Genomic DNA, 26,459 nt, shown 5'->3' with positions numbered 1-26,459 from the left:
TTGCCTCCCCACCTCACATATTACCAACCTATATTTAATTTTCAACCTGTAAAAAATACTCAGTTAGAAAATCCAAGAATTTTAATTTCTCTAAAAGGTGATGATGCACAAAAAAAAACAAATTGTAAAATCACTCCGATCAAAATCTAAAAATTTTTTTCAAAATAAGCGCCAAAAATTTGTTTACAACAAAGAATGTGTAATGTCCTTGTAGTTTGATATGATTGGTTAAGAATATCAAATCAATGTTACCATATGATTACTCATTGCATCACTTAAAAAAATAATAATAACGTTTATCAGTATTTCTATATGAATCATTTAGATTTAGAACAGAATTTGTTTTTAGATTGGCAATTAGGAATTTCTGTATATTTAAGTAATTAAGTCGCATGCTTCCAACTTTTATTGTTTAAAAACAATTACATACATTGTGCGTTGATGTAAGTCGGTGTACTCGGTGTAGGTATTTTCACCCAACCCGCTTTTATTTACGTATTATAAAGTGCAATAAAATAATGGAGAAGGATGATGAAAAGTTCTTTTACGAAGATGAAGTTGCCATGGTGTCTTCAAAAACTGGTCTAATGAAGTATGGTTTGGTTTTAACGACGAACAGATCGCGATCAGAAACCGAGTTGAAAAAAAGCTCATATAAAAATCATAATGAAATCAAAGTGATCTGGCATCCAAATGGGACTGAAGAAATTATCTCTGATGATAAAGTATATATTATCTATCTATCAACAGTTAAAATGTTTTGAAACTAGAGTCTTAATTGTTTTTAACTTCTAGGTTGTGTTAATGGATCGATCATTAATGCCTGGTGATGTAGTACGTAAAGTTAGTGAAGGCAAACCAAGTCAATTTGGATATTGTGAAAATATTGATATATATGCCACAGTCAAAATACTTAATACCAACAAAATAATAGAAAATATCAATTCCCGAAACTTTACTCACACTAAAGTATGCACTTCTTTGATATTTTAAATATTAGGCAACTATATTTACACAAATAAATTGAAGTTCTTTTAATTTTAATATATTATTTTGCTTTAAGAAATAATATTTTATTATTAGACCAATGGCAGGTTCCCTCAACTCATGTATTTGACGTGTATATATACGAATACTTGAATTCGTCAAATTACACTATTATTCAATTATATCATTCCCACTATTAGTTGATCAATGACCTAATAATGTGATGTAAAGATATATATCATATTAAAATCAGTTCTCGTGTTCCTTAAATTGTCCAACTATATAATTTATCTATTTATGATCTATTTTATTATTTTGTAGATCTTTCACATATTTCCTATAAAAAGTATATATTTTTGTTTATAATTTGTATTCTAACAATCTAAAGTCAAGTGTTATTTAGTAAGTATGATGCATATCTTATATATTGTAGAAAATAGAAATTCAATTCGTCTTCTTTTTATTGATATCAAATAGTGTCGTTCGAGCAGCTCAACTTCGGAAAAAAATTTTAAGTACATGACTCGTCTAAAATTTTATTTATACTTGTATCGACTACTAACCTTGAATTGAGTATTCGTTTCACTATTTTTAAAATTAAAAATTAAAAAATAAATGTTAAAACTATAAATAACTGATAGAACCCTAATTCTAGTACAGTTTAAAATATTCCAGCAATTCAGAGTACTCGACCGTTTTTTGGAATACTTAGAATTGGTCGAGTATTCGACTTTTTTTAAAATTTTGAACTTGACTCGACACAAAATTATAAAACAAACTCGTTCAACACTAATATCAAATGTTATTTTGACATGTGATAACAGTTTTCAGCTACCTAATTTATTAATACAATTTTTTAGAAGTATAATTTATTGATTTTACTTTTTATTTATAGCCTTTTGCAATTGATTCCTCGGTTTTTTATGAATCATGGGTTGGTGGAGTTTATGATGTCAAATGTAAAGTTACATTTGTTTCACAAGATGGATCTATTTTTACATTAGAGGATCCATATAGACGAGACTTCATTAGTATATCTACAAGTGATGTAAGTTAATTTTTAAATTAATTATTCTGATATAAGAAAGTAAAAATTTTGCAAAATATACTAATTTAAAATATTTTTGTTTACATTTCCTTTTATTATTTATTAATTATTTCCATTTATAAAATAGCCCAACAAATTTATTTTGATTTTAATATTTTAAAATTTTAGAGTTTTTCTATTGATGACAATGTATTCTATCATGGGCAAAAATTAAAAATGTGTCTAGATTCCTTAGAAAATGCAACATTTTTAAGTATCAGTAACTTAATGAAATGTTTATGGCACAATTATAAGAAGAAATTCAGCTATAAATTTGGGTCCAAGGTAATTAAACAAAGTAATTATTTAAATCAATTGATGTTCCAATCATACTATATTTATCATTTTTAGTGGATCAAAGTTTATGTTAAGGATGTTATTGTATCATCAGTTGAAGTTGAATGGTACTGCCAAACATCAAGTAGAACAAAGCCACGTGAAGAATATTGGCCAGAGAGAATATTTACTGGAGATAATTTGAAAAAGTAAATACTAAAAAAATATTAATATTAATGTACTTGTTAAATATGATAAATGATATTTAATACTATGTTGTTTTGTTGTATATATACTCTATTCAAGTTAAGAAGCTGCTGATTTGTGTGCAGGGGTGTGGTAATACTACTTGACCGAAATATAGATTGTATGCTGCATGAGGGCTTAGCAACTTGCAAACAAATTAGCCCTCATGTGGCTATGCTATATAGAATAAAAAAGGTATAAGATAGTTGTCTAGGAGGGGGGAAAAATATGGTCATCGCTGACTGTGTTTCTTAATTCGAACTGAGTGTAGTCTTCGGAAGTATAAGATAAGCCATATAAGTAGTGATCGTTGTAGAAATTAAGCTGTATTTAATTTATGAGGTGAGGTTATGCTTGTTGATGGTTATGAAATATAACTTATAATATGAATATAATTATTTATTATATTTGATGCCTTGTCTGAAATAATACCAATATCATTGATGTTATTGTGACTACTATGTGATCATTATCACATTATCATGACATAAAAAATCTTACTTTAATATTTATTTCATATCTGACCATGTAATGTTTTCTATATTTGTTAATATTAAGTTGGCTGACAAAAATGAAAAATTATCACACTGAAGCAAAAAGATTTTAGATTATTTATGCCTCTAATTTTTAAGCATTCATTTGGTATCAGGCCCAGAGAATAACCACTAACTATCAAATACACTTTAATCTGTCAATACCATAAATAATATTTATTACTTTTGAAGTATAATAAATAATAAAAAATATTGTATGTTATGACAAAAAATGTAATATGAACAAAATTCAAACCATTCAAAATAAAACCTTATGCTTACTCGCTAATGCCCCCCACCATACATCTCCAACTATACTCTGTGCACACAGATTTAAATATTAATAAAATTCTCGCTGGAGCAATAACTTTTTACAAAAATTTCAGAATAAACTTCCATCTCATCCCAATCCCAGTGAATCAAATTGAGCTTCTTGTACAATTCTGTGCACTTCCATAGGTATCTGAAAAGAAATTGAGGTTGAGATTTACATAATGATTAATTTAAAAAAAAAATCAACAAATCTACAAACAAATAGTTAGTGCTTACACTGGATGGCTTCTTCCTTCACGCTTTTTCGTGTACAAAATGTCTCACAAATCACATATTCTTATTGTGCCCAAGGGAACAGATTGTGTAGTTCTTGTTAAGAAAAAAAATGTTATGCTAAAAAATTAATGTTTATATAATATGGTATTGAAATTTTGTGGTGTACAACAAGGTGGATAATATTATACATAAATGCAAATAAACAGTTTGATATTATTTATTTTACTATCAAATAATTTTATTTTTATATTTTTAGACTAAAAACTATTGATTTATTTGAGTCGTGTTCAATTCAAGTGGGAGACACACATTGGTATACAATTAAAGATACAGATAATTTAATGACGCTAAAACAGTGGCGATCTAAATGTACAGAAGATTTTAATATTGGACCAGGTTTAATACATAGTAAAATTAATAAAGATAAGCTACGCAACAAACTTTTTGGTATCAAAAAATCATCACAGAATACACATCCTATTGATTTGGATCCTCTAAATAGTGATGACTTATCAAGTATGTATATAATATATACTGTATATTTAATGTATGTAATAGCAATGTTTATTTTTATATTTATTTTCATATTTAAAAACCTGATTACCTTATGTTGTTTTAGTACAACATGTGTTTATTTATATATGATAAAATTAATTATATTTTTGCTAAATCAACCTTCATATGTAATATGAAGTATATATTAGATAAATTAATATTCTATTGAATATTGTCATATAGGTACACCAAATGTATCTAGTAGAAACGTTTCAGCTACGCCAACACAAAGAAATGAAAAAATAGTAAATAAGGAATTTAAATTTGCATTACTAACCAAAAAAATGGAATTGAAACCTACAAGCACAACAGGTAAAATAATAACAATTTTGTAAATTAAAAGTATATTTTTCTGATAAGTGATGTTTTATCTAAAAGTATGTCCGCCTTGCAATACTCACTTAAATTATAAAGTTATACAAATACTGATTTTTTGAAATGTTACATTTTATTAAACACCATTTAATCTAATTTTAATTCTTGGTTTATGCGCAAGTGTTAAAACTGTCTCGAGGTTTTTTTATATTCCATTTCACTGTTTAAAAATGTTAGAATGTTTAAATGTTCATATGTTTAAAATTTAAATAGTATTTAAAAAAATTACTTATCTATTTCTGAGTTGTTTTTTTATGTAATATGAATAATAGTCTACTAAATCTTTAAATACAATATTATATATTAAGTATAGTATGGGGTTTAGAACCTTTATATTAATATTTATAAACTAAGAAAATTGATATTAATCAGTAATACTTAGTTAAGTTGATTATTTTTAAACTATGCCTTGTACATGTACAATGTACAACCATGTAAGTTTTTAAACCACATCTGTTAAGAATAGGTACTATACTCAAATAGTACACTATTATCTTTAGTACATTAAGTTCTACATATAATTAATCAGGAAGTACTTCCCAAATTTAAGTTGGTATTTAAAAAAAAAATATAATAATTAATTTTTAGTGAAGCAGTTTGGATAGTAAATATTTCACTTAAATTCTTAAATTTTATAAATTTTAATCTTAGTTTATTTTGAAAGTGTGGTTTTTTTAGAACACATACAATAAACAATCATTAATGGTATAAATAGAATAAATGGTAAAAATAACCTTTCAAAAAAAAACCATTTGTGTAATGTTTCATACACATTTATAATATATTTAAATATACCGAGTGTTTCTTATGTCATTGTACCTGGAGTTTCTTAACAATTATGGACGATGTGGGATTTTGAAAAAACCAAAAAGACTTATTTCTTTATTTTTAACATTACATTTTTTTATAACAATTCAAAAATTGTTACATAACATTTCCTTTAAAAATAAAGAAACCGGTTTTATTGTTTTTTTTAAATCGCATATCATTGGTCCATAATCGTTAAAAAAACCTACATACAACAGAAGATACACCCAGTTCATACTAAACTATTTAAAAAAATTGTTTATATATTCTCTAGGTAATAATTCTGTACGTACATTAAAATCGAACAGACTAAAGAGGAACCGTATGTGGAAATCATTAATTAAAAAAAGTAAACATTTTAATGTACCCAAAGTAAAAACCAAACCAAATTCCAAAGTTGTGGTTGAAATTTGCTGCACAAAATCCATGGTAGATGTTATATGGCAGGTATGTAATTTGATACATGTTTATTTTTTCAAATATAATTAAGAGGATGTCAGTGCAATATTTATCTTCTCTCAGACTCACACGCAACATAGATAAAACACTTTCACCTAAAATCGTTTTTGATGATTTCCAAGTAACCTTGGAGTAAAATCAATTATTACAAAAATGATAAAGGATAATATTTTTGAGGGTATGAGATATTTGTTTTATATTTTATTATTATTTGACTTAGTATTCGACTTACATAAAAAAAAATAAAAATTGTAATTATAAACCGTTTTGAGATAATATTTAGACAAATCGATGTGACATTCCATCAAAAATATTATTTTATATCAAATTTTTAATAGGTGATTTTACTCTAAGATAACTCAAAACCATTTAAAAAGTGAATCTGCGTAAATGCATTTTGTCTATGTTGAGCGTGGGCCAGAGAGAGAGAAAACAAACTGGTATCCTCTTAAGAATATACTGAGGATTGACAAAATTCAGTTTTTGGTTTGCATAATCCTAACTTGGAGATCCCCAGCTATAATTAATACCAATCATTGGTAACTAATCACTAAAACACAGAAAAACAGAATGTAATGTTAAAAATGGGATTCTGCCTAGAACACAACAAATTGATAATAAACTGCAGAACATTATTAGGTTTAAAGGAAGAACTGGGTAGCAAACCTATAAATGAACTTCATTTTCAATGCTTAGTTTATTTATATAATATATCTAGTATCTAATAATTTGAGTTAAATTTTAATCATATAGAACCTTTGTTTTTAGGATGGTACTAGGGAAACAGGAGTTTCTTCCACTGATCTCTATCCAGTACAAACGCTTGATGACCTTGAGTTTTTTCCTGGAGATTTTGTTACTGAAAAAAATCCTGCATCAGATGTTTATGGTGTTGTAGAATCTGTGGACCATGCCGAACGCACTGCTCATATACAATGGTTTAAAGTTTATCCTGAAAATCCATCATTGTATGAATTTTATCAATATTTCTTTAAACCAATATTGAATCTAATATAACTTTTTTTAGGCCAAATCCTATTGAAAAGACTTATTTTAGTGTATATGATTTACGTGATCATCCTGATTTCCATTTTAAGTCTGGTTGTCTTATTATACATATTAATCCTGATACAAACCCAGATTCAAATACCTTAACTGCTGGACAAGTATTAAGTGCAGGACCGGATGGCAGGGTAATTTTTTTTATAACATTCATTAAATAATAATATGTTTGCTTAAAATATTAACATTATTATTTGCTTACTGTTTTAATTGTTTAGATTTTAGTGATGTGGGTTAATGGTGAAAAAACCGAATGTTGGCCTCAAGAATTATTTGTTGTCAAACTAAATGATGATGCCTTCAGTTTTCAAGATGAAGAATATGATGATGATGATGCACCTCTTGCTGTCGATGATGACTTATCGGAAGATTGGATGTCTGCAACCAGTCCTGGATCATCTAAGTATGTATACTTAGCTAAGTTTTAATAACCTAAATAACCATAAAAATGTTAAAAATTAAAAAAAAATTTTTTTTTGTAATCTTATTACATAAAATAATTTAATCATAAGTATTGTATTCTAAAAATATATTCTTAATACTATATTCTTCCAAGTAATTTTGTTTTCATATTTTATTTGTGTATGTTATATAGTAAAAGCTATGACCAAAAAGAAGAGGAACAGAGATATGCAAAACTACTACTCCAATTACTAAGACAATCTGCTGCGAGTGTAAATATATTTCTAGATGCTGTTCAACAAAATTGTGACTTGGATAAAGTTCTTAAATTAAAAAAAGCTTTGGAGCAATATAGGTAATTTGTCAGTTAAATTAAAAAATTATTTTACAATTTTAATTGTAAAACTGGTATACTGATATATAGGCTAGGATTTAACGTTAGTTCGTTTTTGCCAACTTCAGAATATAAACAAATAGAATCATGGTACAAGGATCTCATGGATAATATCTCAAAATTAATAAACAAAATAATCTCAAGAATAGGTATTATATTTTATTGTTTTTAATTTCATAGATCACATGATTTATGTTATATATATATTATGTTAGCCTATGCCAAACAAACTGACGGTTGGTGACTGCCCCCAGTTGATGATAGCAATCAAAGGGTATATTTTAGGTACATTCATACACAAAAGCCACATTCCTATAGTTGTTAGCACACTAAATCAATTTGTAGTACCAGCTGTGAAACATCTCACGTTGGGTGGAGTCACCCACTGCCAGTTTGTTTGGCGTGGACTCTATATAGGTGGAGCCATAATTAGCACTATTATTGAACGAGCATGCACAAGTATTTTTGGCATAGAATTAAATTATTTCAAAGTAATTGATAGATAGTTTGTGTATTGTACATACTTTACTGTTCTGTAATAATAAGTCAGATTGTTAAAAGTTTCATATTTACTTAACACGATAAATAATGGCTCCATTTTTGATTTATGGTCTATGTTTATTTTATAATTAAATGTATATTTTTATAGATAGTAAAGAGAAAGAGGAAGGAGAATTAGCTGAAGAAGAAGAACTATCATATGAGACTTTAATTAAAGTAAATAATTGAAATATCATTTAAGTTCATATTATTTATTAACTTGTATTTAATTGATTTATGCCAGATTCCATAAAAATCACCAAACATTTAATGAGTAGTTCATAAATAGTCAAGCTATAATTATTGGTCCATTGAGTTTCATTGAATCATTAAGCTAAACAATTTTTCATGCAATCCGGTATTAATAACATATTTATTTATAGGACAGCGTAACTAAATTAAAACAGGTTGTGTCAGATTTCATGAAGAAAGTTAATCTTATTTTCAATGAATCATATCGTTCTAAGTTTGGAATGATAATAAAACATTGTGGTGATACAAAAAACCAAAATGAACACGATGACTTTGGTATTGAAATAATGGATATTACTGAGCCATCATCAGTACTTCCAGCAATTGAACCAGATTCTACTGAATGTCGTTTTATTACATTGGATACAGAACCTGTGTATGAAGTTATAACTAAACCAGAAGAAGCTGGAGGTATGTAAAGACTAAAGATCCCTATATATTAATGTACTACACATAAATTAAAACTTAAAACCTTTTTTTGTATATTTCTTGTATAGTTACTAACGTTGTATCAAAAAAGAAAATAACTTCTCCTCAATTTACATTCTATTTATATTATGTAATAGAATGTTCACTTATTTTTTATTACCCAAATATTTTACATTTAAAATAAATCAATTTTATCAAAAATATAAGAATAATTTTATAAAAACAAATAGTTTAACTGCTTGAAATACAAGTTAACAGCATAATGGGTTTGTTAAATTTGAATGCAATGTTAAACCATTCACCGTTTTATACACAGAACTGATATTTTGTGTCTAGGAGACAAGATTCATCAGTTTATATTTTTATGGCTCTTATTTGATTTGTATTATTATTAATAATTTCTTAATCCAGTTAGTTTGAACTAATTTTTGCCAAATAAATTGAATATAAGTGTAACTGCAGAATTATTTGTTACATTCATGATACTGCTATGGACTTGCGTCCCGCATTGAACTTTATTAGAGTATAATTAACATTACAGTCTACACAACCGTGAATCAAAAGGGTAGACCTGGTACAATCACGATTGGATATCCAAGGAGAGTGAGTCTGGGTAATAACGTAGGGTGGTAATGATAGTGTTTAAACTATGGGAAGAAGATTCAAAAGTACGGGGCTCCTGATAATATAAAATTAAATATAAAATATAATATGTAATAATGCATTCGTAATAATAGGATATGGCACAATACGTGGTAGATAATCAAAAATGCAATTACACAGTACGCGCTTGTAAAGGCGTAGGCTGTTAGAATTTTTGAGAAGATTCCCATCCGTGGGAACGATTCTTGTATCGAGGGGTCGAGGAGAAGTAGAGGGTGGGTAGACCTACACAGGAGAGCCCCGAACAGCCCATATTCAGACGTAATTTGATCAGACGAACTTGTTGCGCGTTTACGCCAGTCAGTCTTTAGATTTATTATTTTGGACTTAGAAAATATTTGAGTTCAACCGATATTTTCTGAACACTTAGAATAATTCTCTGAGCCAAATATTCGAATATAGAATATTAGCTTACCAGTTTACATTCAAGTATTGAAAATATTACAATAAATTATACCACAATCAACAGTTTACAAGTTCATTTAAAAGTACTTCTCATCCTCTTCCTCTCAATGGCACCTGTAGTCGTCAGATCACTACAGTATGAATAACTTAAAATTAATCTTAAATATTTTGAACATTGTGTACAGAAAATGACTTTGTTTCCCATGTTGTAGTGGCGCATATTAACTTAACCAATGTTTACCGATTGGTATGCATTTTGTGTGCACGCATTCAATATGCGCCCATGTGAAATAGGCTGTAGGCATTTTATAAAGAATATATATTAAATTCTAGAGTCAAAAAAATTAATTATTGTTTTTAATTTTATCTATTCTATTTTACAGTTTTTGATGTGGTGGAAACACTTATGGATAATTCACACAAATACATCAATGATAAAGATAATTTACATTCATCGCTACCAAAAGTCATTGCCAAAGACATCCAAATACTTCAAAAAAGTTTACCGGCAGGAATTTGGGTGAAAACTTTTGAAAACCGTGTGGTAATTAATAATATTTTACGTTGATGAATTAAAAATTACATTGGTTTATTAAGCAAATATTCAAATATTATTATTATTGGAATAATAGTCATATATAAATAGCCAGTTTGAAGAAGTTGACAAAATAATGATTATATCTCTAATCTGTATCTTAATTATTTATTATCTTAGGATTTGTTTTCTATAATGATCAGAGGACCAGAAAAAACTCCATATGCGGGTGGTTTGTTTCTATTTGATGTCAAAATTCCACCCACATATCCAATTCAACCTCCACTCTGTCATTATTATAGTTATTGTGATGACCGGTTAAATCCAAATCTATACGAAGATGGAAAAGTATGCCTAAGTCTTTTGGGTACTTGGTCTGGTCATGGTGTTGAATTATGGTCACCTAATGATTCAAATTTATTACAGCTTCTAGTATCAATACAAGGTGGTGAAAGTTCATGTTTATACTTACTCTAATATTAATATTTTATAATTATTTCAGGACTGATATTAGTGAGTGAACCATATTATAATGAGGCTGGATTTGATTCTCAGCGAGGTCAAAAGCTTGCAAAAGAAAACTCTCGTGTTTATAATGAAATGGCTCTGATCAAAGTAGTGCAGTCAATGACAAATATGTTAAACATGATTAATTCGTAAGTTAAAAAAATGAAATGTTAACCCTTTGACTACTGCCTTAAAGTATGCTACGACTCTATGGATTAAATTAATTATATTAGAAATAGTTTTTTTTGATTGGAGATTTCCATTACATACTCTCTAAATAAGAAGAAATCTTAACAACAGGATTTCAGTGATGTTTTGTGCTCTTTTGTGTACGCTAAAACTAACTTTTCTGGGTTATTCAAGTTGTATAATATGAAACTTATTTTATCAGAATTATGTATATTTAGTCTGCTATTAAAGTTTGTACTATATACAGTGAAACGTTCATATTATAAAGTCTCATGGGCAAAAAAATAATTAAGTTATAGAGATATTTGTTAAAATAGAATTAAATAAATTTGGGTCTACTTTGGTTTGGTTCTTAAAAATTTAAAATATTTTGTTAAACAGAAAATGTTATTAGTTAAGAGTTTCACTGTACTATTTACCAGAGGTCATCAAATAGTAGCTCAAAGACTAGGAAAAAAAATTAAAAAATTAGAATATTTACGTTGTGTTATAATTTATTACTTTTGTTCATTGGTTTTTACCAAAATCTGCAATTTTGATGGCCCCTAAAACAATTTCCAGATTCCTAATGAAAGTTAATTAATTAGCTTAATTGGGACAACTTATTTGGGATTTATGTTGACACATTATGACAGTTCTTAAAAATTATGTTGTACTAGGAAAAATAAAAAGTTACTAGTGGCTTGGCGTGGTGCGTTGGCTGCTACCAGTTGCAAAATGCGACTAGAAGTAACGGCCACAGCTACTAGCTCCCGAATGGGTGACCACCCAGGTTCATAGTAGTTAAGAACCTTGCCACTCATAAACCGTGTTTGCTACCTACCGTAAAAATCATACAAAAAAAAAAACAACCTTCCGTACCAACCTTACCCCTACCACAGTTCATAACCCCTACAACAGCTAATGGCCTTAGTTGCTGGGTTTAAATTCAATAAAAAAAAAAAAGGAAAGTTACAAAAGTCAAATTACTTATCACATGAAAATGTTCTCAAACAAGTCCAAAAAAACACTCATGTTGCATAATATTTTAAATGATTTATATGCATTGGGGGGAAAATATTGAATGAGTATATATTATAAAGGCTGCTTTAAGAAATTTACAATTCTTTCCATTTCGAAATTTTGTGATTTTCTGTGCAATATTCTTGGTTTAGCAATAACAGTTATAACTAGTATAACCTAACCTACATATTTTAAAATATGTTTTAATATAATCATATGCAGTGTGTTCATAAATTTAGGGAACACTGAATTTCTCGCCGGTTACATTGAAAAAAAAAAATCAATTTATTCCAACATGATCCGGCCATGAATTTCAGTGTTCCCTAAATTGGTAAACACACTGTATATATTAATTCAATTGTACACCTATTATTGGTGAGAGGGGGATTGGGGGTTTAACACTCCACAGTAAACGTCTGGCTGTCGCCCATACAGTATTTACTTTAAAAATAACCAATTAATTACCAACCATCACAAAATACATATCATCTGCCTCTTGTATGCAGTAAGTGCATGAAAATTGAAAAACACACCAATATCAAATTTACCAGTTACTTGGTATTATAGAAAAACTCTCCGCCCTTTGAGAATGCCTCTTTTTTTCCACATCATCATGCAGTAACTATTATTAACTTGAATGTTATTTTTATTTTTTCATTTAGAGACATTAAAAAAAATGCAGGGTATTTTAAAGAAGAAATACTAGAACACGTAAAAACACATGGTCCAAAGTATGTTTCTTGTATATTTTAACTATGTAATAGAATGATTTTAACTGTAGTATAACATATCAAAATTTTTAGGTTAATCAATACAATTGAAAATTGGATTAAAATGTCTGAAAAAGAATTAACTGAAGGTAATAACTATTAGTTCAACAATAATTAGTTCATTATGTGTTTTAATTGATACAGTTAACACTAAATTATAATATTTATTATAAACTCTAATCCTATAATTTTTTTTGGTACACTTAATTTTTAGATGAAAAACTTGTTCCTGGATATCCATTATTACCACTTTCCAAGGGTTTTTGCCTATCAATCATCAAAGCATTAAAAGATTACAAAGAAGTATTGATTTCCATGAATATCATGTTCAAATAATCAAGAATTAACTCTTAATTGTTTTATCCTGTTCAAAGAAAAACATACGTTTCATATTAAAGTTATTATTTCTAAATACCATTTTAAAATTTATTTATTCTTTATGTTCAACTTCTTTAGCTTTCAACATATTTAAGTATAATTTATTAAAAGTTATATTATCTGTTGTTTACCAACTAATTCTTATTTAGATGAGAAAACAAATATGTGATTCTAGAAAATGTTAACTACATATAAAACAATTTTTAACTATAGTAAAGTAAATATTGTTAAATATTTTTATTCCATTTGTTGTATTGTTTAATTTTTTTGTTTATTTTGTCATGTACATTATTTGTAAACTATTGTTAATTTTGTTTTATGCCTTTAACATATTACATTATAGGCTTTTGAAATATGTAAAATTAAATATTTTTTCTACTTAATTATAGTAACGAAAACATAAACTGTTAATTTGTTTTTTTTTTACATAACTTAACCCTTTTACAGTTAACACTGTGTCTACATATAAAATATTTAAATAATGTATGTAGTATGACTCAGATATAGGTTAAATATTAATACAACTACAAAATACATTGTTCTTTGGACATCTTATTTAAAGTGTATAAAATAATTTATGTCTTTAATTTTGTACTGTCAGCTGTTCACTTAAAAAATTAAATTCATAATTATTGTATGATGGACAATGATTGAGAAAAATATATTTTTAAGAATAATTTTTTTCTGCGCTTGTATATTTGTCATCATTATATGGTAGATCACAGTTATCGTAGCAACTACCAATATACATTGATGTACTATTATAGTTGTATATAATTTCACAATAGTACTTTGAATCTAGAATTAACTAATGATAAATTTCTTTTACTATTTTACCTTGTTTATAAAATTTAAATACCCTATCTTTTACGCAATTCTTCGTTCTATACAAGCTTAGAATGCCTAGAGAAAAGAGATAGTTACTCACTCCCATTTTCGCATGGCTGATCAATAACGCCAAACAATAATAAACAGCTTTCCTTGGTCAGGAGACAGTGGTGTTTTCCTCTATCAGTAAAACAAAATATTAGCCAAGAGTTAAGAAAAATGTGTCAGATACAGCCCTTGGTAGTATTTTTTCATCAAAACAATTAAGAGTACGATTAAGAGGTTTTCTTATACTTGCCTATTGGATACACATTGCATGAATAAAATAATACTATCATTAATCAATTATATTTTAACAGTAGATAAATCTAACATACTAACATAACTAGATAATTGATAAATCTAACAATGTTAAGAGGTGAGTTTTGGATGGGGAACATAGGTATATATAATAACTGTAAAACTAATAACTTCTTACTTTAACTCACAATAAATTTGCATAACTATGTAGTTTGTACAAAATATTTATTAAAAATTAAAATATATCATCACAAAATAAAAATAATTCAATTTTGTATCTTTCATACATTACATAAGTTTATATGTTGTTGAACTTTAATTGTAACTTTTAATTTAATCAAGTGTCATATTAATATCTTTAAAGCTATTTTATTTTACACTTTAACATTATTTTAATTTATAATACATTATTTTAGACATATAAATTGGACTATAAATAAAAATTATAACAAACTCAAATCTAATGTTTAGCAACAAAAAAAGATATATTTTTCACACAGTTATAACATATTAGGTACATTACTTTACTGATATTTATCCTTTCTTAAAGTTTAGTATAACTTTGTTTAACACTGCTTTACAAGCTATGTTCAACATGATACTAAGGGGATTGGCAACCAGATCTTTATATTTGATAAGAGGGAAAGAAAATAATGAAAAACAAATACTTAATTAGTCCAAGTTAATATATCGTTCATAGCAAATCGATGAGTCCAATATCGTGCAATAGTATTGTATGTCTGTCGGTCATTTTTGTAGAGACGTGCAATGTCAGGTTCCATGCATACATCACAAAATGGATCAGTAAGCAGTGACTGAATTGAAATCAATACTTTAGCAATGGTCAATGCTAAGCTCCAATTATAATGGAGTGAATCTAATCCAATGTCTCCATGACGAGAAATATTAGGGTGAAATATTTTAGTTAAAAATCTGACCACTGGAGGAGTCATTGGATAGCTAATAAAAATAACAATAAAAATAACTAATTATTTGGAATAATATTTTAGTGAGGTTATCTCAACTAACCCATAAGGTATTTGTATATACAGAAAAAATTTCCCTCCTTCAAATGGACTACCAGCCGGTCCTAAAATTGTGGCTTGCCAGTGACACCAATGATTGTCCAGAGATATTGCTCTGATACCTTCAGGTGGATCAGTCTTTAAATCTGAACAAAATCAAAATTGTAACATTCATTTGATACATACAAATATAAAATATGGGGGTCGGATACTTCAGACTTCAGCAATAAAATAAAAATACATGCTATGATGAAAATTATTTTTGTTTGTAATTGTATAACAAAATAGGAGTGTATCTCATATATAGTTAACTCAACTTATACCATAAGCAAATATATTAGTTACTTAAATACTGGTTTAAACATAAAAAGTATATATTTTGATCATGGCCTCCACACAAACCAGTTCAGTGAGGCCCATTATCTTTTAGAAGAAATAAACAATTATATTTATACTTATTTTTTGGTGATCAAATAAAATATTTATAAAATTATAAATACTAACTTTTAACTTCATGTCGTAATCGTCTTCTTCTCCATGAATTTTCTTGACATTCAGCATGTGGTCGATAATACATTCGGCGTATACATAATAAGCACGAAGAACTGCTAAATCTATCAAATGAAACAAATTACATTAATTAAGGGTACTTTTTTTTCTTTTTTTTTATCTACATAGCAAAGTACTATACTCACAGTGCTGAGCTAACTGAAAGCCAATCATCAACAGGTTTTAAAGGCTGGTAAAGAGGCCAACAATCAACTACAAACCTACGCCATGTTTGTGGGATATGTGAACGTAATAATTGGTTCCAACGTGTACATACCTTACTTACACACCACAAACTGAAGTCATCCAAATACGAAAATACAGTCAATAACACTGTGTCAAAAATTATAAAATGTTGAATATTATTATATAAATAAATATCATAAAAGGATATAGGCCATAAAAAATATACCTTCTGGAGGAAGTTCTTGGAAATAATCACTATCATCATCAAAGGGTTGAGGACACAGAGCAGATGATTCTGATAGTAACTGAAGTCGCCGTGCAAGATCTTGTGATGGAGCAACTTGTTCACGTGCATCAAGTGGTACATCTTGAACAGGTCGTTGAAAGCCATTATAAAATATATCTGCTGGTTCATCATTTCCACTATCACCATCCTCAACTCCCTTAATATACAATTACATATTTATTTTAAAGACAGTCTTGAAAAAATTCAACTAAAATTAATAAGATATGGCTTATGAGTTATGAGGATACCAACCAATGCACTATTTTTCTCTCATTTTTCTCCTTCCCAAAAGCCATCCTTCAACCTCTCTAATCCACCATACCAAATTACCCTATGTTATAATAATTACATAAACTCATAACTTACGTAAACATTAAAATATCATAAAATATCCAATATAGAGACTCAGGTAATGTTCTTAGGTTCACAAGGTTAGTTCTGCTAAACGTAAATTTTCTACATTGTGTGTGGGTGAGAATAAATGGTGCAGTGACATGCTCTTAATAAGTTATGTTATAAATGTGTTTTTGAAAATATCAATACATTTTTTAAACACTTCATAAAATACATAACATTAAAAACAATTACTATGAAAATTGTATAAAATATAGTCATCTATAACTATAAAGAGTATACTAATGGAATACATTTAGTGACCATTGCAGTATGTATACTATACATCTAGTAGAATTTGTTTGGATAAGTAGCAATTAATATTCCATCAATATATACGTTTTATGTTAGGTAGAATATCAAGAAATGCTTCTGGAGCAAATAGAAGTGTTCTGTTTTGTTCAGATTTTTTGTCATAAAAAGAAATTATTGTGATGACTACCACTTGTTGAAGTCCAACGACATTGCAAAATGTATTTCAATTATCAGGGCCAGTAAGATTTTCATTAGCTTTGTTCTAAGCCTAACAAGTACATAACATAGCACATATCAGTTCACATTTAGCTTCGATTGATCAATTTTCTGGTCCCGTATAATATAATATGTTGATATAAAAACTCTACTGTATTATTGTGTATCGAGTATTGCATTTATTACAGATAATTGTAAAACATTAAAATTCAGTATCAGTTCTATACTCTTTTTCAAATGAGAACACAGCGTGCGGACAAAATCTGGTTTTAATTTGGGCATCTGCCTCACTCCACAGAATAATGCTCTGGTTACATATGAGAAAGCAAGATGTATTCTCATTTTAAAAAGGGTAAATTGTATACCCTATGGTATTTACAGTACCTAAAAATAGTAAAAACAAAACATTGACATGCTATTATATTATAAATAAAAATAACTTTGGGCACGAAACGGTATCATACTCTGATACCGGCGCTGGAGCCGTGTCAAACTGATGGGGACAAAACACCCGTTTAATACACATTACACGACAACACTAAAATTAATATTTGTTTGTCACCTATCTACTATACACAATTAATTTATATTACTCATTGATGAATAATGTTATTTCACTAGACTTTATTACCATTGTGTTATGCACATCTTCTTGGACAGCCTGTGTGAGCTCTTCAGAAAAAAGAAACAAATGACATGTTTGACAAATTTGTTCATCAAAACATGATCCGTAATAACCATTGCACACATAACAACAAGATGATCTCTATATCGTAAGCATAAAAATGGGTATTACAGTTTATTTAAAAGACACACGAAGGGGAAAATAATAATTTACCTGAAAATTGGTTTGTATATTATCAGAATCGATATTTTGACTGTCCCTAGAACACCCAGCCATTTCTAATTACAAAGAAGTTTGTGATAATTGTGTTCAAGTATCGACGTTTTTAAAGATTCATAGACGAATCAAATTGTAATACAATAATTGGTGTAACGTAAAGACAGAATAATAATAATGAAACTTGGCTTAGCAAATAACTAATAGGCAATTGTGATTAGTATTATTGTCGTGTATCAGTTATCACAAAACTATTATATCTACAGAACACAAATTGCTATATTGCTATTATCACAGATTATATTAACATACGTATGATGTTTACATATCTGTGGGCATAAGACATTCATGAAATATTTTGTAATTTTGACTTGTTCTAACAAAGTGTGGGTGTCTATTTATACTTTGTTGTCAAGTTTTTAATATTTGACCACGGCGGATAACTGTAATATTACCAAGTAATTTTCTCCAGAATTTCCATGGGTTTTTTGGAACAAAATATATGAAACCACAGTCCACAACTGGCCTGCTATAATATTGCCCCAATGGCCTGATCTTTCGGTTGTCGCATGATAGAAATATTTCTATCATGGGTTGTCGGTGCCATAAGCCTATGCCCAATGGTGTTCTGTGTGCTGTTAAAAGTGGTGGGCGAGTGACGTAATGCGTAGACTTGAACCAAATCCGGATTTTCGTCAACCACACCATGTCGTATATATCACGAGTTTATCAGTTACGGGATACTATCACCACAGCGCAAAAACAATTTCCTCTTCCGCAATTCAAAATAGTGTTGAATCGTTGTGAGATACCTTATTTACCTACCTCCTATCTAATTTCAAATTAACAATGGACCACCGTACGCTAGTTTTATTTGATGCCTTATGGTCGTATTCACTCAAACGAAACGTACTGATGGTGCACTGCGGACGCTCGTTTATATGTCGTTTCGATGTCTTTTAGTATAAATATCCAGGACGAGTCTGCTGATTTCGTTATTAATATTAATCACTACTTATTATAGGCATTCTCTTTTTATTTTAAAATGTCATTTTTAAGATGTGCTTTCGTGGCTATTCAAATCATGACGATTGTTTCGTCACAGAAGATCAGCTCCAGAAATAAACAAGTAAGTGATCTAATTTTCCAGTGTGATTATTTTTGTTTCATTATTGTATTTTATAATCATATTATATACCTATTATTATAATAAGTGATTAGTTTTAATCATTTTAATAAAATGCCTATTATATTTGTTTAAACCATTTGAATAATCTACTTTCTCTTTATCTAACATATAGTTATAGACCATAGACTATTATAATATGTTTGAGTACCAAGAATTACATGTAGGCAGAACTATTTAAACTATTTAAATAATAATATCTACTTTCTCTTTATCTAACAATCTAACATAGAGTTTAGACTATTATAATATGTTTGAGCATTAACAATTATAATATGTAAGCCGTACTATTTTAGTTTTAATTATAGGTAGATACTTGATGCATATCAATAATAACGAATATTGACAATCTAATAAATATTTGGTGGGTACTTGTTGTACCGTTAAACTAAACAGTGTGATTTTCAAAAAACTTTTCACAATTATAGATACAATTAGTACGGACCTGATATTAAATATAATATTATATAAATAATTTTAACTGGTTATTGAAATAAAAAGACCCTGGATAAAAAAACCCCGGTATGTAAATAAAAATACTTATTTTTTTATTCATTCAATAAATTAGACTTGCCAATCTTATCCATAAAAAAATGTATGAAAATTGTTACACAAATATAACTCACATTAAATTATGGACAGACCAGCCTATGTAATGGCAGTTGATAGGTTAGTTACAAAATAACGAATGGTGGTAGAAAAATGGAAATTCTGATTGAACATTCGGTGTCAATGTTTAAATTATCAGATATTCTTAACAATTAGGTTACAATTTGAGAAAACTCTTGAATTCAAAATATTTATGAAATCGTTACTAATTATATTTTATTTATATTTTAATGTATTGACATAAAATCAATGGGTCCACTTAATTAATAGTCATTTTTTCGAGTGACTATTTTACCATTATCCATTGTAATTTGTCTACAAATTAATTATACAGATTATCAACAATTAGGTATTCAGATGTTATTATAAACTACCTAAAACAGTTTGTTTATTGAATTTAAAAATGTTATTCAATCTTGAAAAAAAACTACCTTATTGAATCCAATATAATTAACCTTTGGACTCATCTTGTTATTAATATGTCATAAATTAAAATAATATTTATTAAACACTAGTTGTTGGTTACATAATAGTTAATACCTTTCTAAAAACAAGTATACTTTAGTAAAATTAATTTTATGTTCACATTGTAGTATTTCAGTATTTTGTATAATTTATTACATAATTATAATTTATAGTTTTTTTTTATTTTAGTTCTATACACCTTTATTATGCTATTATGATAGGTCATATTATACAATAATTTTGATAATGTAATATTACGTTGAAATACTGATTTTTATTTGTGTTTGGTAAGGCCGTAATTACAATTTTTGAGCTCTGGTTCAACAATCATGTTGTCTAATGCTTCAAAATAAATTCTTCTATGTCTTTCTTCTTCTAATAAAATTATACCTCTAGTATTCTCATCAATTTGTAAAGGCATTTTTTTTTTGTCCTCTTTGGAAATTTTGCTGGTCCCAAAACTTCTGTAAATATATCAAAATTTGACCAGTTTTTTCTTCTATAACAAATTGATCATGAGTTCTTAAAACACTTAATTTGTTAACTACAGTTTGGAAACTGCATGTGTACCACCAAAAACTAGTCATTACTTTTTGACTAATAATCGGGATACTACATCAATAATTTGTAGGTTTTTAGTTGACTTTTCTTTTTTGTGCCCCCGATTCAAAATTTTTAGATATTTTTCTATCAGAAAAAAACTTAAGCATAGGCGTGCGCAGACTCCAATTTCAGGGGCAGCAAGAGATTAATTCGGCCCATTCTTCAAATTCACCATTAAACCCAGCCCATAGTTTTAATATTTTTGCTATTGGGTATCAAAATTAAAGTTGTATTGATTATTTGTTTATTTGGATAAACCGTTGTACAGTTTTTATAATAAACAGGTTTATTAGTTTTATACTGATAAATTCTATAATCATAAAATATTATGGACTGCGCCTTCCATACCCATAGCACGGCGAAAAAATAAGTCAACATCTGATTGTCTGATTCATTATTGCTCAAGACGCAGTCCATTTAGTTAATAGGTCTATGGGAAAACCAATGCAGCGATATTGTTATATATTATAATTTATAACATCGAATATAATTAATAAATAATATTATTTGTGATCAATGCCCACCACGTAGAAATATAGAATGTTCAATAACTTAAATTTACGTATATATTGAAGTATTCCTAAATATTTTATTAATAAAACAAACTGGAGTTTGTAATATACATTTTTTTTTTTTTTTGGTCAAAACTAAAAAAAAATCAATTACATAATTTAGGTGGGCTTCAGTAGTCAGGACATAATCAAAGAGGGGGTCTCGTCGGCATTTAAATCCGACACTGGAAGTGAATTGAAAATTTCAAATTTGAAAATAAACAGATAATACTTCAACTTTAATGGGTTGGTGCTATTATAGATTAAATAGTCTTAGTGCCCATTTTATACTATTTGAAAATATTAATTAATGTTTTTAACACCTCAGTAGTTAGTTTGCAGTGTTGTGTTAGTCATTTTTATAAAATAATTAAGTTACTTTTGCTCAGTACTTAGGGATAAGAGTAATAAAGTTACTTTACTCATTACTCGTTACTTAAGTAATATTGTTTGTTTCTCAAGTAAAATTGTAATGAATTTACTTTACCTTTCAACATTACCTACATTCATAAAGAAAAAAAAATCTTTTCAGTATGACTATGTATTTCTATGTGCACTCTTAAGTAAACTGTATTACTGTATTTCTTTCATGATTTGTGCACATACTGCTCTTAGTAATAATTTATTTCTAGATATAAGTTGTATTTCTCCTTTTTAATTATCAATTGACCTGGTGGTTTCAATAAGAGCTTATGAAGACGATGCACTGTCATGTTATATTTAAAATTAGTTTTAATGGGTTTTATTATGGGCGATATTGATAAAGTATTTGTTACGGCAAGTTTGCTTTTTGTTTTCCAAAAGTACCCATTCTCTACTTTACATTACACTGACTCACTCATCACCTTAAATGATCATATGAATCTTGTTTTAAAAATATTGATTTCCTTTCAAATTTTAAAAGTTACTCAATTTTCCCCATTTAATTAATAAAAAATGAATTATAATTGATACCTAATCAATTTATCTAAATTATTATATGATTCCAATTTGGTTTCACATAGAACAGATTAATTTTTTCTATTTCAATATTTCATAGTGAAATCTTCTGTCACTTGAAATTTGGAATATTATTGGACTTATTATCTTACTGGGTATATTATTAATTAGCATAATATTATTGGATCAACTTAATAATGTGTTTTCTTTAACAATTTAGAGAAGCACTGCTATTTCTCAAGATACTACTTATAAATTATGTCACATGGGGATTGAACAACACTTTAAACCAATCCTAGATGAAATGTTAATTGAAAGAGTAGTTGGAACGAATAATCACGAATTTATAAAAACGGTAAATTTTAAACAAATTGAAATAATTAATAATCAATTGTATTGTATACAAACCAGTTGAATGTTTTTGATTTTTCTAAATTACAGTATATTGCTGAGGAAATGAAGAATAATGGTTGGGCAGTGGAGCTAGATGAATTCAAAGCTTCCACACCAAAAGGCGTGTATAATATGACTAATGTTGTGGCTACTCTAAACCCCATGGCTGATCGGTATATAGTTATTGCTTGCCATTACGATTCAAAATTAATGGATTTTTATTTTGTTGGCGCAACTGATTCAGCAGTGCCCTGTGCTATGATGTTATACATGGCAGAGTCATTAAATCAACGACTTGAAGCCTTTAAAAATACTGTAAGTTAATATAAAAATGAATATAAAACTATTATAATTATTTCTAACTTCATATGTCAACAATTACTGATCAACTTTCAAATCAATACCTAGGTAATTTATGCCGAGTTGCATGAACAGTCACCAAATATTTAAAGAATCAATTGTAAGCTAATGCCCTTATGGTTCATAAACGTGATTTAGTGGCCTATGATTGGTCCATTACATTTTATTGAACCATTAAATTAATTCATCTTTCATACAACCCGGCATTAGTTTAATAATTTTAGAATTAAATATTGTTATACGTCAAATGAAATTATTATTTCATTTAGGTATTATCTTTGTCATGTATATGCATTTGTAACTCATATAATAAATATTATTGGTATTAATATAACACAAATAGTAAGCTCTCGTTTATCCTTGAATCAGGTTGGCGCTGCAACCGTGGATAAGCGAATAATGTGGTTAATCTACAAACATTTTATAAATTTTAAAATCTTTAAAAAAAAAAAACCCAACTCCTAACAATATACAAGAACCATTAAAAACAAAGAAATAATTTTACTCCCAAAAGTGTATTACTATTCTGCAGTTGTAAGATCATGATTTAATCAATTATTAGAGAAACAAAAGAGTTGTGCCAGGGCTTAGCACTGAAATCAAAAAATAATTAATAGTTGTACTATTCAGATCAATTTGGAATAGTTATTCATGTTTCTAAATAGTATACTTTTGTAAGTAAAATAATTTCTTTCTTCTAATTGGTTTTGTGTACCGTTTTGAAGTTGGTTTTGTTTTTACTTTTTATTTCATATTTTTTAATAGGTAAAATTTATTAGGAAAAGCATGAGCTTACTAAACATGCTGCTCGTATAAGACACCAAAAATTACTTGAAATGAATTTAAAAAAATAAATATTTTTGCAGAAAAAAAAAAATTGAAAAATAGACATACGTAAAGTAAAAACCAGCATGAACTTTCACAACAGCGATGTATTCTTAAGAGGACGTGATACCCGCATGTGTTGTCTCCGTCTTACAAGTGCGTAACATAGCAAATTGTACGCTCAGCAGAACACGTGTAGCTCCGTTAGTTTAAAAATTAGTGCGAATTGACCTCTTATAAAATCTAAAGGTAAGATTATTATCTAGTCAACCTCATAGGTTTTTTATTATATTTTAATTTTAACGCGAGTTATGAGTATTTTAAAATGTATAAAAAATTTACAATTTTAAAATACTCATAACTCGCGTTAAAATTAAAATATAATAAAAAACCTATGAGGTTGACTAGATAATAATCTTACCTTTAGATTTTATAAGAGGTCAATTCGCACTAATTTTTAAACTAACGGAGCTACACGTGTTCTGCTGAGCGTACAATTTGCTATGTTACGCACTTGTAAGACGGAGACAACACATGCGGGTATCACATCCTCTTAAAGGAAACTTTAAAACTTGTGGTCATCCCCTTAGTTTGATACTTACCTATGCTTTTCAAATGAATCCTCTAAAGATGGAAATAGATTTTTCTGATTTGGATAGCAATAAATTATTTAACTGACCACACAATAAGAGATATCTTCCAGAAATAATAGGGCTACACTATTTAAGTAGCTTAAACATTATAAAAAACATATTCAACTTTTTTGGTATTTACAATATAGCATAAAATAAAGACTAGATTTCATTTATGTCGGATTAACTGACAACCCAATGACAAACACAGATAATGTTCTTAGCTTTAAGTTGAATGATAGTTTGGTAAATTCACCCTATAAAACTAATTCAAGATTGTGGTTCTCTTGAACATATAGGTTCAGGAATGTTATTATAGGAAATACTGTGAAGTCTTGTAAAAAATTAAAAGTATTATCTTAGCATGTGGTGCTTAGTTTTATTCTATGAATGTATTAGATATAATAATATTAAATTGATGTTTTAACTTTTAGTATAAATTATAACATATTATTGTTTAAAATAATTTAGCCTTTAAGCTTGATGATGGTATTTTTCGATGGAGAAGAAGCTTTTGAAGAATGGTCAGATTCAGATTCTCTTTACGGTTCTCGACATTTAGCTTCAAAGATGGAAAATACCAAATTTCTACATAATGGTCGACAATTAAATCAATTATATAGAATCGTAAGTTATTTGTTGTCTTCATAATTTTATTAACAAGTATGTAACTAAACATTTTATTATTCTTATTTTATTTTTTTCAGGAATTTCTAATGCTACTAGATTTGTTGGGCACAAAGAATCCAAAATTCTATAATTATTTTCTAGAAACTGCTGACCTATATCGATCTTTGATCAAATCTGAAACGATCTTAAACAAGACTGGTTGTCTGAATGAACATACTGATACCTATTTCCGTCCAATGTCTGCATTTGTTAAAATTGATGATGATCATATTCCATTTTACCAAAGAGGTAATACTAAAATTGAAATGCTCCTCTAAATTTGAATGTTATAATAAGATATTTGTTTTGTAGGAATTGAAGTAGTTCATATGATTCCAAATCCATTTCCAAAAGTTTGGCATAAGAAAAGTGATAATAAAGATGCATTACACATGCCAACAATATTGAACTTAATAAAAATTGTTCAAGTATTTATAGTTAGTTATTTAGAAGCACAGTGAAAAATGTTTTTTCTTTCTCCCTAGTATCTCATTTATAAATTAAAAAGAAAATTTAGCTAAGCTAAAATTAACAATTTTTTTTTATATTTTTTGACTGTTGATTTTGTTTTTATCAATTTTTTTTTGAAATTTACAGTTACAGTACATTTATTTATTATGTATGATATTATATACATACTTATCTGTATAATTGTTGAAAATTAAAATATTATTTTAAAACGTTTTCGTAAGTAAATGCTTTATTGGCAACAGATAATTGGTTTTTTTTTATTTAGCCTTGGTGACAGTGGTCGTTAGCTTTTTAAATTACAATACTTAAATATATTACATTCCTTTTTTTTTGCATAGTTAATTTTATTTTAAAATGTTATGAAAACTGTTCAGTTGTTTGGGTTGAGTGCTTCTGAATATTGGAAATTCTTTCTACTTGTAATCTACTTCCGTACATGGGGAATTCAGTTAAAATGTTTTTCACCGTAAGGGGA

The 26,459-nt window shown here is 27.9% G+C and overlaps 3 protein-coding genes across 3 annotated transcripts; 2 read left to right on the top strand and 1 right to left on the bottom strand.

The window, feature by feature from the left end:
- Positions 1 to 285: 285 nt before the first annotated feature.
- LOC111039974 ((E3-independent) E2 ubiquitin-conjugating enzyme UBE2O-like) lies at positions 286 to 13,806 on the top strand. The gene is made up of 21 exons (XM_022323666.1): positions 286 to 725; positions 796 to 969; positions 1,883 to 2,035; positions 2,204 to 2,359; positions 2,426 to 2,559; positions 3,935 to 4,194; positions 4,417 to 4,545; positions 5,690 to 5,862; positions 6,643 to 6,842; positions 6,902 to 7,067; positions 7,155 to 7,339; positions 7,532 to 7,693; positions 7,763 to 7,881; positions 8,382 to 8,449; positions 8,656 to 8,935; positions 10,405 to 10,565; positions 10,737 to 11,001; positions 11,059 to 11,212; positions 12,917 to 12,985; positions 13,058 to 13,113; positions 13,239 to 13,806. The coding sequence occupies exons 1-21, from the start codon at positions 519 to 521 to the stop codon at positions 13,358 to 13,360; spliced, it is 3,393 nt and encodes a 1,130-aa protein (XP_022179358.1). The 5' UTR covers positions 286 to 518; the 3' UTR covers positions 13,361 to 13,806.
- A 934-nt stretch (positions 13,807 to 14,740) lies between these two features.
- Positions 14,741 to 18,532, bottom strand: LOC111039975. The gene is made up of 7 exons (XM_022323667.1): positions 18,279 to 18,532; positions 18,072 to 18,206; positions 16,517 to 16,733; positions 16,251 to 16,437; positions 16,060 to 16,169; positions 15,560 to 15,701; positions 14,741 to 15,490 (listed from the first exon to the last, which is right to left on the bottom strand). The coding sequence occupies exons 1-7, from the start codon at positions 18,339 to 18,341 to the stop codon at positions 15,199 to 15,201; spliced, it is 1,146 nt and encodes a 381-aa protein (XP_022179359.1). The 5' UTR covers positions 18,342 to 18,532; the 3' UTR covers positions 14,741 to 15,198.
- A 474-nt stretch (positions 18,533 to 19,006) lies between these two features.
- On the top strand, positions 19,007 to 26,230 carry LOC111039976 (glutaminyl-peptide cyclotransferase-like). Its single transcript, XM_022323668.1, has 6 exons — positions 19,007 to 19,410; positions 22,855 to 22,989; positions 23,076 to 23,342; positions 25,316 to 25,471; positions 25,552 to 25,762; positions 25,826 to 26,230. Exons 1-6 carry the CDS (start codon positions 19,327 to 19,329, stop codon positions 25,972 to 25,974), a joined length of 1,002 nt encoding a protein of 333 aa, XP_022179360.1. The 5' UTR covers positions 19,007 to 19,326; the 3' UTR covers positions 25,975 to 26,230.
- The last annotated feature ends 229 nt before the right edge of the window (positions 26,231 to 26,459 follow it).

The sequence above is a fragment of the Myzus persicae genome, unplaced genomic scaffold (assembly GCF_001856785.1).
Source record: "Myzus persicae strain clone G006 unplaced genomic scaffold, MPER_G0061.0, whole genome shotgun sequence".
NCBI classification, from domain to species: Eukaryota; Metazoa; Arthropoda; class Insecta; order Hemiptera; family Aphididae; genus Myzus; species Myzus persicae.
Note: the sequence above shows the minus strand (reverse complement) of the source record. Positions and strands in the feature narration are given on the sequence as shown.